This window comes from Corvus moneduloides, chromosome 15 (assembly GCF_009650955.1).
Source record: "Corvus moneduloides isolate bCorMon1 chromosome 15, bCorMon1.pri, whole genome shotgun sequence".
Classification (NCBI taxonomy): Eukaryota; Metazoa; Chordata; class Aves; order Passeriformes; family Corvidae; genus Corvus; species Corvus moneduloides.
Genome location: NC_045490.1, coordinates 1,797,520 through 1,811,167, shown reverse-complemented (window position 1 = coordinate 1,811,167; position 13,648 = coordinate 1,797,520). Strand labels below are relative to the sequence as shown.

The 13,648-nt window shown below is 49.5% G+C and overlaps 1 protein-coding gene across 2 annotated transcripts; it reads left to right on the top strand.

The window, feature by feature from the left end:
- The first annotated feature begins 282 nt into the window (after positions 1–282).
- Positions 283–12,134, top strand: GRPEL2 (GrpE like 2, mitochondrial). 2 transcript variants are annotated; one of them, XM_032125034.1, is made up of 4 exons: positions 283–398; positions 4,931–5,099; positions 6,261–6,342; positions 8,293–12,134. In XM_032125034.1, the coding sequence occupies exons 1-4, from the start codon at positions 331–333 to the stop codon at positions 8,646–8,648; spliced, it is 675 nt and encodes a 224-aa protein (XP_031980925.1). In that variant the 5' UTR covers positions 283–330; the 3' UTR covers positions 8,649–12,134. The 2 variants fall into 2 exon arrangements, with proteins under 2 accessions (XP_031980925.1, XP_031980926.1); XM_032125035.1 differs by lacking the exon at positions 283–398 and adding an exon at positions 558–813.
- Positions 12,135–13,648: the final 1,514 nt, after the last annotated feature.

The following is a 13,648-nucleotide window of genomic DNA, read 5'->3' as shown; positions in this document are numbered from 1 at the left end:
GGGCCCGAGCTCCAGGGAACCGGGGCCGTGTCCGGTCATAGTCCCGGGGGCGGTGCCGTGTGTCCAGGTCGGAATCTCGGGGGACAGGAGACGTGGCCGGAGCCAAACCCGGGGTCCCGGCCCCTTGCGGCCGGAGCCGAGTTCCGGGGTCCCGGAGCCGCGTGTGCGGCGGCGGGCGGAGCATCCCCTCATCCCCCTCATCCCCTCGCCCCTCAGCGCGGCCCCGCCCGCCGCTCCGCAGGGCCGTGTGGGAGCTGTAGTTCCGCGGTGACGCGGGCGCATCGCCGCCGCCGCCTCCTCCGCCGCTCCCGGCCGGCGCCGTGCGGGGCCATGGCCGCCCGCTCCCTGAGGCGCCTCGGGGCCCTGCTGCCCGCCGGCGGCAAGGCTGGCACAGGCAGGTACGTGGGGCGGGCTGGGTGGGATGGCACGGCACGGCACGGTACGGGGGGACAGGGGTGGCCCGGAGCCGCGGGGGGGTCGGGGACAGACGTGGCAGCGCCGCGGGGCCGGGCCCGGGCGGGCGCCGCGCCGGCGGCGGGAGCGGATCTAGACCCGGACCCCAAGCACGACCCTGATGCGGATCTGGAGCCCGAGCCGAACCCGCAGCCAGACCCCGACCCGCACCCTGCCGGTGCCCATCATCCCCCGCCGGTGCCCATCTCACCCCCCAAAACGCCACGCTGCCGTTCTCCGCTCCTCAAAACGCCCTGGAGCAGAAATAACCCCCGATAACCAAGCTCTTTTGCCGGAAAAGTGATTTTTTTGTGGGGCTTAAATTATGTTCATTATTAAGGCAAAGCGTTTCCGCGCTCGGTAAGTCACGTTGGGAGGTGGTTTCCTGCCGCTGTGGGTGGGTTCTTGTGTCTCGGCCGGCTGAACCATTTATTCATTAATTACGGGTTTAATGCGCTCCTCGGGTTTTGTTTTTGGTGGTGAGGCAGCACATGTGCTATCAGCGTGTTTTGGGTGGTCGCAGGAAGAGAATCCACTTAATTGTGTCAATATTTAGACAGAAAAACAGTGTCCACTCATGCTTTTTTACATCACGGAATATGCCTTAGAAAAGAGAAATCCATAAAGATGCTTTGGTTACTTGAGTGAAGTATGGACAGGTAAAAAGAAAAAAAGCCAAAATGCATGGTAATTATTTTTTTTGTCTAGATGAGAAACACCACCGAAAGACTCTTTAAATGTAATATAATAAATCTGCAGCACGTAATAGAGGGAGCTGTGTTTGGGACTAAGTGTAAAGATGCATGTCAGGAAATTCTCCCTCTTATATGCATGAAGACTGCTTTGCCCCTCTAAAAAAAGGTGCAACGACTGTGAAGTAGGTGAGTGATGGAGCTGAGCAGGTTTCCATCTTGAAGGATCAGCAGGACCTGCTGTTGGTGTGGAACTCTTCACTGTACACAAATTTTCAGCCTGGGTCACCATCAATGGGAACAGCTCCATGAGCAAGGCAGGGCTGGTGGGGTCCAGGCTCCCATCCCAGGGATTCCATACCCTGGACTGGCTTAATCTGGGAGCCCCCTGCCCAATTTGCAGCCATCCTGTGTGGAGGTGCAGTGCACAGTCCTGTTCTCCAGCTTCATTGAGGAGGAATCCTCATGGTGTTAAGAGATCACAGAATATCCTGAGCTGCAAAGGGACCCACAGGGATCATCAATCCAGCTCCTGTCCCGGAACAGAACACCCCAGAAATCCCGCCCTGTGCCTGAGAGTGTTGTCCAAATGCTCCTGGAACCCTGGCATGGCCCCCCCGCATCTTTCACCGTCTTTGTGTCCCTTCTTTGTCCCTCCTTCAGGTTTTTCTTACATTGTGGCAGCCAAAACTGCCCCCAGTACTCGAGGTGAGGCCACCCCAGTGCAGAGCAGAGCAGGACAATCCCCTCTTTCCACTGCATTATCTCTGGAGTCACTCCCTGATGAAACAGCACGAAGGAATTGGGAGTAATTAGATTTCCTTCCAAAGCAGGCTCATCAGAGCTGAAACCAGGGCAGATGTTTCTGTGTGCCTCAGCACTCGAGTGCTTTGTCATGCTGATTTGGGAGGAGGAGGGAGTGTTCCAGGAGAGGTGGGGAAGGACTCTTGGGTTAGAGAGAGCTGATGGTCACTTTGGGATGGTCAGAGGGAGTGTTCCAGGAGAGGTGGGGAAGGATCCTTGGGTTAGAGAGAGCTGATGGTCACTTTGGGATGGTCAGAGGGAGTGTTCCAGGAGAGGTGGGGAAGGACCCTTGGGTTAGAGAGAGCTGATGGTCACTTTGGGATGGTCGGGCGCTCCAGAAAGAGGTGATAGCGTTGTATCCCTGACCAGAGACCCGTTCTCATCATTGAAATATTAATCTTGAAGGCCAATTGGCTTGAGCCATATGGCTGCAATCAACTTCTCTGCTATTTCTTATCTCTTTGGCTTTCTGTGACATCACTTTGTAAATCTTTCTGTAACACCAACTCGTGTAACCCCTTTCACACACCCAGCGACTTCCACGTGTCTGTCACTTCAGGATGTGTCAGCTTCCTCCCGTGGGATCCATGCCTATTTTTAGGGCAGCTGTGATCAAGCCAGTGTTTAGAAGATGGAGCCCAGTCAGTGGGACAGCCTGTAAATAGCTCCTGCCACTTGCAGGGCACTTTCATCCTGCAGGAAGGAGCAAATTGAGCGGCATTTTCAACCCTGCATGACAGACCTGAAGAATTCCCTGTGGAGTCAGGCTGCGGTTCCGATTTCTTGGCCACAACTTTTCCAGGCTGCACGTGGCACCCAGGGCATGTCCCTGCACGGGGGAGCGCTCTGGGGTTTGGGTTCACGGGCTGCAGAGAGAACTCCATGCAGGCAGCTCCCTGCTCCACGTAGGCAGCTCCCTGCAACTGGGACCGGCTCCTCCTTGCCCCTCTCCCACGCAAAACACACCCATCCCTGCACTGTAACCACTGGCAGGGGAAAATACCTCACCAACTTTGGCTTCTTGGGTGCAGAGGAGTTAACTGAGCTGCACAGCCTATTTTTAAATAGAGTTTCATCTCTGAGGGGCCCAGAGATTTCTCAGCTGTGTTTCGGGTTCTTTGGTGTGTCTGTAACGTGGCTGATTTCCATCCCTGCAGCTCTTGGAAATGAAATGTGAGATGATAAAGGACAAAGCTTGTAGCTGGTGATTGCCATGGATATTTTTAAGTGGAAAGAAAGCCTCACAGATTGATTTTTGAAGGCTTGGTGGAGGGGTCCTGCTCTGTCCTCCTCTCCAGTTTAATCTACTTTCTCTAACTTTGAAAAAGTGCTGCTAATCAGCACTTTTAATAAATAATAAAATGAATGTGACAGGAATGTTAAAAGTCATTCAAGATGGGGTCTTGTGCCCCAAACAGCAGCCAGGGATAAAATGCAGAGGTTTTTTCCCCCTGTGTTGGCATTCCTGGAACCCAGATGGTTCTTTAAAGATTAGCCTGAGGAACATCCTATTCTAGAGCAAGTGTAGGTAGAAAAAGCACTTTCAGATTTGTATTATTTGGCATATATAATTTGTTGAAAAGGAATGGTTTGACATGCAGGTGATGATTTAAGTACCCACTTAATAAAAACTGCAGATGCAAATGTCCTCAGGTGGGGAAAGGAGGTTTGTCATTAGTGCTGTGGGACATTTAGCAATCTGGTATTAGGGATTTAAATGAGGGAACATCTGGGCTGCTAAACACGGGGTGGGAGGAGATGCCTGGTGGTCTTTGGGCAGACACAGATCTCTTGAGCTGGGCTTTGAGGGTTGAGCCAGTCTGAACCACTTCAGGGACACCTCCTCCCTGCCCCACATCTCGCATTTTTGGCTTCTCTTTGGTACTGGCACTTGCACTGATCTGATCTGTCAGCAAACCCGTTCAGGGACACAGAGAGAAAAGTCCTCTTGTTTTATAGGGTGCTTTTTCAGCTGGTTTAACTCCTTGAAATTGAATTCCGCTCAACTCCAGTACTGGAATAAAGGGGGCAAAACTGCTGAAGAGCACTGAGGCCTCATGATGGACCCCAGAACAACCTCTGTGCACGTCTGTGACATTGAGCCTGAGCAATGCAGCCTTGCTAAAGAGTAAGAATGGTTCAGGCCTGGTAATGTGAACTCAGCTGAATCGATTCTGGGGTCTAAATTAAAGTCTCTGTGCAGTGTGGAATTGTTCTGTATAAACACAGGAGTGGAGTTGGTGCCAGCACAGGGATTTCTGGACTGTGCTGCCTCTCACTGGGTAGATGTGCACTTAGTATATGGAAAACATTGCAGAGGGGGGATAGAAAACATTGCAGGAAGGGGGTGGTGAAAGCTTTGCTCAGAGGAAGAGCCCAGGTGTTCCCAAAAAAGGAGAATACACCTTTCCTTGTTAGGTGTGTACTGCAATATTTCCTGTATGGAGCCGGTTTGGAAGTAAATTGTGTTTTGTTCTGCAGATTCTTCCTGGTGTAAGGTGTGAGAGGGAGGTGTAGTAGGAGAGTGAAACAATCAGGGAATCACTGAATTGTTTAGGTTGGAAAAGACCAGGGAGGTGGTGGAAGTGTCCAAGGAATGACTGGATCTGGCACTCAGGGCTCTGGGCTGGGGGACAAGGTGGGGATTGGTCACAGGTTGGATTTGATGGTCTTGAAGGTGTTTCCCAACCTCAGTTATTCTGTGTTTCTGTGAAAATCTGACTCTTCTCAAGGTATGCCAAAGAAGTGGTGTAAAGCCCCTGTGTGCCACGTTAGTCTAAAATAAAGAGTTTTAAAACACCTCTTTGTGTTTCTGTGCTGATTGTCTGTATTTTCTGGAAAGAGCTAAAATTGTGTTTAGAATCCTGTGTACTTTTTTTAAGAGAGCCTGCTTTTAATAACGACACTAATCTTGAATTCTTGTTGACCCTGAAGTTACTCAACTTTGTTTCTTTATTATTTTGTTTCTTTCTTTCTTTTAGTTTGTATTTCAGAGGGTCCCCCTGTGCTTTCAGCACTGCAGCTCAGCAGAGAAGTACAGGAGACGAGTGTGGCCCAGACGATCCCAGTGACGAGCCCAAGCACTCCCTCTCTGACTGTGCCTTGGAGCACAAAGCCATAAAATTGGAGGAGCAAGTCCGAGATTTAACTGTGAGTGTGCTGGTGGCATCAGGAGGGTGCCTTTGCTTCAGTCCCCTTGCCTTGGTCTGTCTTTCGGCCCTGGATTTTTCCCTAAATGCTGTGACACACACATAGCTCCAGAGCAGCTGTGCCCTGAGGGTGAGAGGGTGAAATTCCACCCTGCCTTCCCCAAAAACACCATCTGTCAGCAGGGCACTGATGGTATGATCCTGGCAGGAAAAGCTGGGTGTTGGAGCTGGTCACTTCTTTCACAGCCTTGTGGTAGTAGCTTCGTGCTGATTAGCATCACATATTGGCATGAAATCATGAAATATCCTGAGTTCCCACAGGGATCATCCACTGCAGCTCCTGGTCCTGCCCAGACCCCCCAACAACCCCAGCCTGGGCATCCCTGGCAGCGCTGTCCAAACTCTCCTGGAGCTCTGGCAGCCTCGGGGCCGTGCCCATTCCCTGGGGAGCCTGGGCAGTGCCCAGCACCCTCTGGGGGAAGAGCCTTTCCTGATCTCCAGCCTAAACCTCCCTGACCCAGCTCCAGCCATTCCCTGGGTGCTGTCCCTGTCCCAGAGAGCAGAGATTGGAGCTGCCCTCGGGAGGAGCTGCAGACCCCGAGGAGTCTCCCCTCAGTCTCCTCCAACCAAACAATCCCAGTGCCCTCAGCTGCTCCTCCATGGCCCCTCCATTCTCGTGCCCCTCCTTTGGACAGTCCTTAATATCTTTATGTCACACTGGATCCAGATTATCCAAGAAGGGAAGTCCTTTTAAGTGCCAGTGTGTGGTGGCAATCAGGTTCTATATTGAAGAGCTCACATGACTGAGGAGGGGATTAAATCCCACTGTTCTGGGGATAATCACCCTGAGAATCCTGCACTGAGTGAGAAATCAGCTGCTCACAGAGCTGCCTGCTGGAGAAGGGAGGCTCTCAGCAGCAGCCTGGCAGTCAGTGTTTAGCTGAATTCAGTCATTCAGTGCCCAGAATATTTCTGGCCTTGACTTCTGCCCTTCTGAGGGAGTTGCAGTTTTTGGTTAATCCAGTAGGAGAAGGACTTTTCATTTGTATGAAAATGCAGGAGCCCAGCACAATCTTCTCTTTTTAAAGTGTTTCTGAGGGGTTTCCAGTGCCAGGAAAGGGGTTTTGCCTCCTGGTTTGAAGTGTCTTCTCTGTGGTTGCAGGAGCGATACCGGAAAGCTTTGGCAGATTCCGAGAATGTCCGGAGGAGAACACAGAAGTTTGTGGAAGATGCCAAACTCTTTGGTGAGCAGAAGAGCTGTGTTTGCTGCACTGGCCTGCCTGTCTGAGCAGAAATGCTGATCAGCAGCTTTTCTGTCCCCCTGAGCTGCCCTCCCTCATTCATTGTAAAGCTTGGTGGGATGTTTGGCCTGGACTCTTGATATCTGGGCTTAATCACTATTTTTTCTCCATATCCAGCTGTGTCCTGTCCTATCAGGTTTACCCACAGAATCCCAGAATTGTGACTATTTTTTTCTTTTTTAAATAGTCCCAGTGCAGCTGAGTTTAGTTCTGCTGACTTGGTTGAAAATCCAGGTGCTGCTGTGTGCTGAGGGTTGGCTCTGGCAGGGTGTATTTTATACTCAGCTGTGTCATCAGCTTGTGATCTCCTTTACTATATTAACAGCCTCTTCTGCTCCAGTTCATTGGAGGTAGATGCTGCCTGGGGCAGTAGTTGTCAATCTCTAGATTAGATGTTTAAAACTTCTAAAAGAAATATTTTAGCACCAGTGAAACGAGCTGGATTTGTAGCTTTGGCAGCAGAAGCAGGTGAAGGGGGAAGAAACTGCTGTTCAGGCACTGCACTGTGCCAGAACCATCTCTGAGAATGAAAAACTGTTTTTTCTCCATACTGCATGAATCTCAAGAGGTTTGTTGTCAGTTAATTCTAGCAGCCTTGAAATTAGAGCTGCTGTATTTGCTTACCTTCCACCTGTGGTGCTATAAAATGGCTGCTGAGTTTGGGCATCATCAACAACGGGATGATTGATTTTGAGAGGGGTTTTTTGAGCTCTTTGGATTTTATAGGTAGCATGCCTCACACATGAAGAAAAAATAAGCTCTTTATTAGAAATTGCTTACAGAGTGAGATCTGTAGATAAGAGGAAGATCTGAAAGGAGGCTGTAGCAAGGTGGGGTTGGTCTCTTTTCCCGATTAATGAGGGGTAAGACAAGAGGAAACAGCCTCAAGTTGTGCCAGGGGAGGTTTAGATTGGCTTTTAGGAGAAATGGCTTCACTGAGAGTGTTGCCAAGCACTGGCACAGGCTGCCCAGGGAAGAGGTGGGGTCACCATCCCTGGAGATGTTTAAAAGACTCTGTGACACGGTTTATTGGTGGCCTTGGCAGTGCTGCCTTGATGATCTTAAAGGTCTTGAGCAGCCTAAATGACTCTGATTCCGTGAAATGAGTGGTAATTGCTGGGTTTCTGTCTGTTCCTTTGTTGCATCTCCTTCCTCTTCCTTTGTTCTGTGCCTGTTCACATGTAAAGCTGGAGACAGCACCTGACTATTGCCTCATTTTCTCTGTTTCCCTGATGTGTCATTCCAGTCAGGGAGTTATGATATTTGTGTAACTGAGGGACGCTGCTTTTCCTGGAATTTCTGCACTGTGCAAGAAACCACTTGTGGAAATGCAGCCAATCTAACCCCGTTTTTCTAATGACAAAAACTGCCTGGCTGTTCATGACCAACCCAAGCCCCATTTTGGTCCAGTCCCTCCACAGTGCTTTTAAGCTATGAATAAATTGGGGATTTTGTACTTTTGAATAGCCATGCATTGTTTTTGCTTCCCCCCATTGTGTTTGTTCCCTGTGGAATGGCATTCCTACGACAAAATTATGTCAGTGGGACTGGAGCAGGGGGTGTGGAGCAGAGTCCTGAATGACAAATCCAAGTTGCAAAAATCTGTTTGGAGCGACACATTAATGCTCTGCTCTGTCAGGAAGACCAAAAATATAAATGTTCGTGGTAAAGATGTGCATTTCCTGCATATTCCTTCATTTGGGGAGTCTTTAGATGACTCCTAGTGCTGAAGCTTTGGTTCCAGGAACCAGGAGACACCACCTGGTCTCGCTAAATTAAGTTCAAATCAATGAGCAGCTTTAAAGGTGCCTTCAAACCGCTGTGACTTTGTGTCTGTCCTCGCTACTGGAGCTCTGGATGTTCTGTAAACTGTCCTTCACTTCCTTCCTTCAGGGATCCAGAGTTTCTGCAGGGACCTGGTGGAGGTAGCAGACATCCTGGAGAAGACAGCCGAGAGCGCCGCGGGCCAGGCAGAGCCCAGCGATCCCAACCCGACCCTGAAGAAGATCTACGAGGGCCTCTCTCTCATCGAGGCCAAGCTGCAGAGCGTCTTTGCCAAGCATGGCCTGCAGAAGATGAACCCTGTGGGTGGCAGGTACGACCCCTACGACCACGAGATCATCTGCCACGTGCCAGCCGAGGGCATGCAGCCGGGCACGGTGGCGCTGGTCACTCAGGACGGCTACAAACTGCACGGCCGCACCATCAGGCACGCGCTGGTCGGTGTCGCCGTGGAGGCGCAGGAGTGACGTGGCTTCACCTGCTCCACCTGGGACCTTCCTGAGCTGGGGACAGTCCCAGCTGCAGCTGCATGTATTTACTTATTTATTGAGCTGGGTTTGTATCGTGTGATGGCTTCGGGGTCGTGCGCGCGGCGGTGTCGCCGTTCGTTCTGAGGTACTTGTGTGTTTAATAATCCTGTCTGGAGTCCGTGGAGTAGTTGTAGGAGTCCTGCTGTTTGTCAGAAATTTGTGGCACTGTAGCCCCTTTCTCTGCTTATTTCTCCATGAAGGTATGTATGGGGAAGAGGGGAGATAGGGAGAGAAAGGGAAATTCTCTTCTTGTCTCCTTGTTCCATCTCTGAGGGAGACTCCTGCAGTGGCCTTCAGGAGAGGAGCTTCTCTGCCTCACTTTCCACAGCTGTATTAAGGGACTGTAATAATACTGACCTACCTCACAGGGATGTGGTGAGGCTTTTCCCGTGCAAAGCACTGGAAAAAGTCCAGAGGGATGAGTATTATTGTCACCTGGATTTGATGTCTTCCCTTGTCCCCAGACCCCTCGGATGGGGTGAAGATGATCACTTGAAATGACATTTAGGGGCAGCTTTTTCTTATGTTGCTTCAGGACAGCAATCTGGAATTCATGGAATCTCTGTCGTACTAGAGTTGAATAGAGATGAGGGTTTAAAAAGAATTCAGTTGTTAGGTCAGACTAATATTCCTTCTCCAGGTAAAATTCCAGCTTGACTCTTTGTTCCCAAAGGTAAAACAGGGAACGGTGATTTGTGGTGGAGCCAGAAAACTGTCCTCACATGTCTTAATCTCCAACCCAAATGTATATTTTAGAGGAGAGTAATTTCTCTTCCCTGGTGGGTATTTGTGCAGCTTTCAAGCATGATAAACTGTGTGCTCTTTGTTGCAGCTGCTGGCAAAATGGAGCTGTGCCCTTAAGCAGGAAATCTGGACTGTTCTATTTTCTCAGCTCTCCTGTAGAGATCCTCAGATTACACCAACTTCCAGTCCACATTCTGATCCTACTTTCAATGGTCCTAGCAAATATGAAACCTTTTGGGTTTTGATGCAACGAGAAAAATCTTCTCTGCTCCAAAGTCTCAAGTGCCCTTGAACCAATTTTAGCAGCAGTGAGAAGAAAGCAAGAGAAGCAGAAGGCTGAGGAAGTGAAAGCTGACCTCGAGCTGTCCTCCTGCTTGGAGGCATGTTGTTGTCACAGCACATATGTATTTCCTACTGGCCCTATTGCCTGGGAGTTCATTTGTCTCAGCTGAAAGGATGCAGTCACTGAGGAGGATCAGAATTTAACCCTTTGCAGAGCAGCAAGCAGTCAAATGACAGAAGAACAGACAAGCCACAAAACCAGGAATGGTTGTTTTTCAGGTTGTTTCTAACTGATTTGTTCATCCTTTCCTTTTTTACTTTCTGGAATTGGATCCATAACCTGACAAATGCACTTCCAAAAACGCTTTACTTGGAGTGGATGCCATCGATGGTTTGGTAGAAAATTTATTCTTCTCCCATTCCTTTGCAGGCTTCAGCTGAAAAACCCTTTTGTGGTGGACTTCAAGATTACCACAGCCTTTAATACTGACAGTCTTTCACCTGGGGAGACTGTGTGCAGTCAGTGGGTTGTCATCCCAGAAATTTAGGGAATCTGCACCTTTCTCACCTGCCCCATGCAACCTTTTTTAGTGGCAGCTGTGGTGTGAGTCTGTAGTGGATCCTTTCTGGAGTGTGGGTTTCTGGTTCTGAGGGGGGTACTGGAGATTTCAGCCCTGAAACAGCGCTTCTGGCAGCTTTAGCTCATGGACAGACCTCTTGTTCCGTGCTCTTGTATTATTATCATGGTTTTGGAAGTTTCAGAGATAAACAGGACTTCCTATTGTTCTGCTGAGCAGGTCACCAGGGTACGCTGTTCCTCCAGAGAAGAATGGGTAAAATATGAAATGCGGTGCTACAAATCTTGCTGTTCTTCCTCAAAGGTGAGGAACCCATGTCCTCAGCTGGAAGGAACAGTGGGGTCTCTGCTGCCTCTTCAGCCCCTGCTGTATCAGCTGAGTCTTGCAGTGTGAGGGGAGAGCTGGAAACCAACTCTGAAAGTGAAACGTTAATTGTAAGGAACCGAACAGAAGCGCAGGATTTTACACAACAGACAGTTCTGTGTCACAGAGAGGCTGCAGCTGGGTGTGACCAGGAGCGATGGGATCCAAACCCTCTTTAAACTCACCCATGGAGCCACTGGACTGGCAAAAAAATGTTACAGCCACTCAGTCCAGCTTGGGTTTGCCAACTCTGCCCGTGTCCTCAGCCAGCAGTCACCCACTTCTGCCTTAAGGAAATACCCTAAAATGCACTCCCGACCTTCTGTCTGTACTGAGAGATGGTTTATTCAGCTTGTCTGTCTGGGAGCTGCGTTCACTGAGGCACTGCAGTGTGGCTGCAGCAAGGATCTGAGGGATCCAGTTCCTGTGCAGTCTTTCCCACCCTCACAGAGGCCCTGTTTAATTTGGGGCAAGTTCTTTTCCCAGTCAAACCTACGAAACTTCTGCAGGATCCTATCAGGTTTTATCATTCATGTGAAATGGACCCAGTGCTGAGAGACTCTTTCACAGATGTTACCAAAGAGATAAATCCTGTAGCTGTTGTTTGTCCCAGTTTCTGCTTCCTTTGAAAGGTGAAGTGAAAATGAAATAACCAAACCTGGATTCCATCACAGAATCCAGATTCCCCAGGCAAAATTTGATTCTCTTGCCTTTCAAGCACATTTAATGATGTCTTTTGTCCTGGATGAGATTGTGGAAGGGTGGATTGAATTTCTCCTTGGTTCTCACTACCTTTTCTGCCCTGTTTGTGTAACTCTTGCAGGGAGGGACTGACCCATGGTCACTTTATCCAATGACTGTTTAATAAAACACAGGAATACATTAGCAGGGCAGGAATAGCAGAAGAGAGGACCTCATGTACCTTTTAGTTATTTCCACACCTGGACAAGTCTCCAGTGGCACTGTCATGAGCATGGCAAGAGCTGAACTCTGACCAGGAGCAGTGCAGAATGAGATGAATGTTGCTTTGTGAACCTTAACTTCTCAGTGCTTCAGCAGCAGAGTTTCTGTTGGAAGAGCTGTGATCACTCAACAGCTCTTAGCAGCCCCTTAATTAAAAAAAAAAAGTATTTAAGTTTTATATTGTGAATAGTGTAGTATTTTTTTATTTTAAAACTCGAGATGTTTTGATATTTCTTGCAAAGTCAAACGAACAAAGTGTTGCTAATCTCCAAAAATCGAAGGCCATTTAGGTGGGGGGAAGATGCATATATATTGTATTTTTTGTGTGTTTCTGTGCTCTTTGTTTACCCAAAGGTTCTGGCTGTACAAAAGACAGAGATGTGTGGGAGCAGCGCAAGGAATTGACAACGACATTTGAGTGGATGTTGGAAAGGGCTGATTTCCTTTAGATGTCCAGATACTGCCCATTTGCTAATAAAACAGAAGAATTGCAGTGACTTCTCTTGCCTTTTTTCCCTGCCCCAAACTGCTGCTCATTCCGACTCCAGCCAGCTGGGACTGCACACTGGAAGGTTTCTTGCTATTCCTGATCCCACTGTCTGTGAAAAGGACCAGAGCAGCACTTGGCTGAACATTTTATTGATGGTGCTTTAGGAGGACTCCCAGAAATGCACACACACAGAGTTGCTGCCGAGGATTCCTGCCCTGACAACCCACCCAGGTGTGTCAGTCCATGGTATTTCCACACCTTCTGCTGTGTCTGTTCCTGGATGACTGCATAGAGAAATGTTTTCTGCCAGCCTCTGGTGGTGTTGCTTCAGCAGAGCTCTGCCATCAGCTGAAATCTGGATATCTGAGTTTATTTTTGCTTGGCTTTGCTGCCCGTTTGCCCCTGCGTGTGCTGTGCTGCAGCCAGCGAATTGTGCAGCAGTGCAGTTAACGGTGGCTTCATTTACGGGCTGCATTCACACCCGTGGTACCCACAGGCAGGCTGTGATTTCAGGGATTTGTCAGAGAAAAGACGAGGCTTTCTCTGTAAGGGTGTGTTTGTAACAGATTTCATTCTCTGCAAAAATAGCTGGGCCTCCATTCCTGCCCTCGCCGTGCCAGTTGGTGCCTTGTGGGTGGGCCTTGTTCTCCCAGAGCTCTGGATGCCCCTGGGCGCTTCTCCCTGCAATAAAAAGCTTTTTCAAAAGACCATTTACAGATAGCCTTTATGGGGTGAGATCCGTATTTCCGTGCTAAAGATCTGCCAGCAAAGCCAGCTATGGTGCTGGGGTGATGTCCCATTGTGGGGGCTTTTCCTCATCCTGCTAAAATGCACGGGCATTTCTTGGTGTAACCACGCCAGGAAATCCTGCTGCTGCATTAGGCAATTTCTGGGGCTGCTGGTTTTCCTCTGCAGCAACAATGAGAGTTGGGAGTTCTCAAACCACCATCTGCAGAAAAGCCTTGGGGCTTGGGGCAGAGCATTTTGCTTATGGCAGGATATTCCAGAACTCCTGCAAGCAGGGAGGGGACTGGGAGCAGTGCTGACCTGCCTGGGAGCCCTGCTGTGTGCACAGCAGATTCCTTGTCGCCCACAGCCCTTGGGGAAATGAGGCTGGTTAAGTGAGAGCTTGTTAAAACCCGAGACGTGCTGCAAAGATATTTGTGTGCTGTGTTTTAAGCTGCTTGGGATCGTCATCTCCCCATCCCAGTGGGATCTGCCCATTGTGAGGGCGAGCTGAGCAAAGGTAATTTTTGTCTGTGCCCACCCCAAATATTCCCACTTGAGGTTCAGGGTTGTACGTGCTCCCCATGCAGGAAGGCTGAAGTGGCTCCTGGCTGGAGAAAGGAAGGGGCCTGTGCTCGTGTTGTGTTTCCCGGAGATAAAGTTCAAGTGGATGCGTTCTCAAACAAAATTCTGCCCCTTGGTAAGGAGCCAGCCCTGGGCTGGAGCAGGCTCTGGGTCTGTAATTACATGTCCAACCTGTTCGAGAGTTTTTGCTCAGCCTTTGCTCTCCT

What these genes read in the sequence shown, in the direction of transcription:
- GRPEL2 (XM_032125034.1), top strand. Translation starts at nt 331, where the DNA reads ATGGCCGCCCGCTCCCTGAGGCGCCTCGGGGCCCTGCTGCCCGCCGGC. An exon ending in GGCAAGGCTGGCACAGGCAG is followed by an intron (nt 399 to 4,930) that starts GTACGTGGGGCG and finishes TCTTTCTTTTAG; the next exon opens with TTTGTATTTCAGAGGGTCCC. An exon ending in AGCAAGTCCGAGATTTAACT is followed by an intron (nt 5,100 to 6,260) that starts GTGAGTGTGCTG and finishes CTGTGGTTGCAG; the next exon opens with GAGCGATACCGGAAAGCTTT.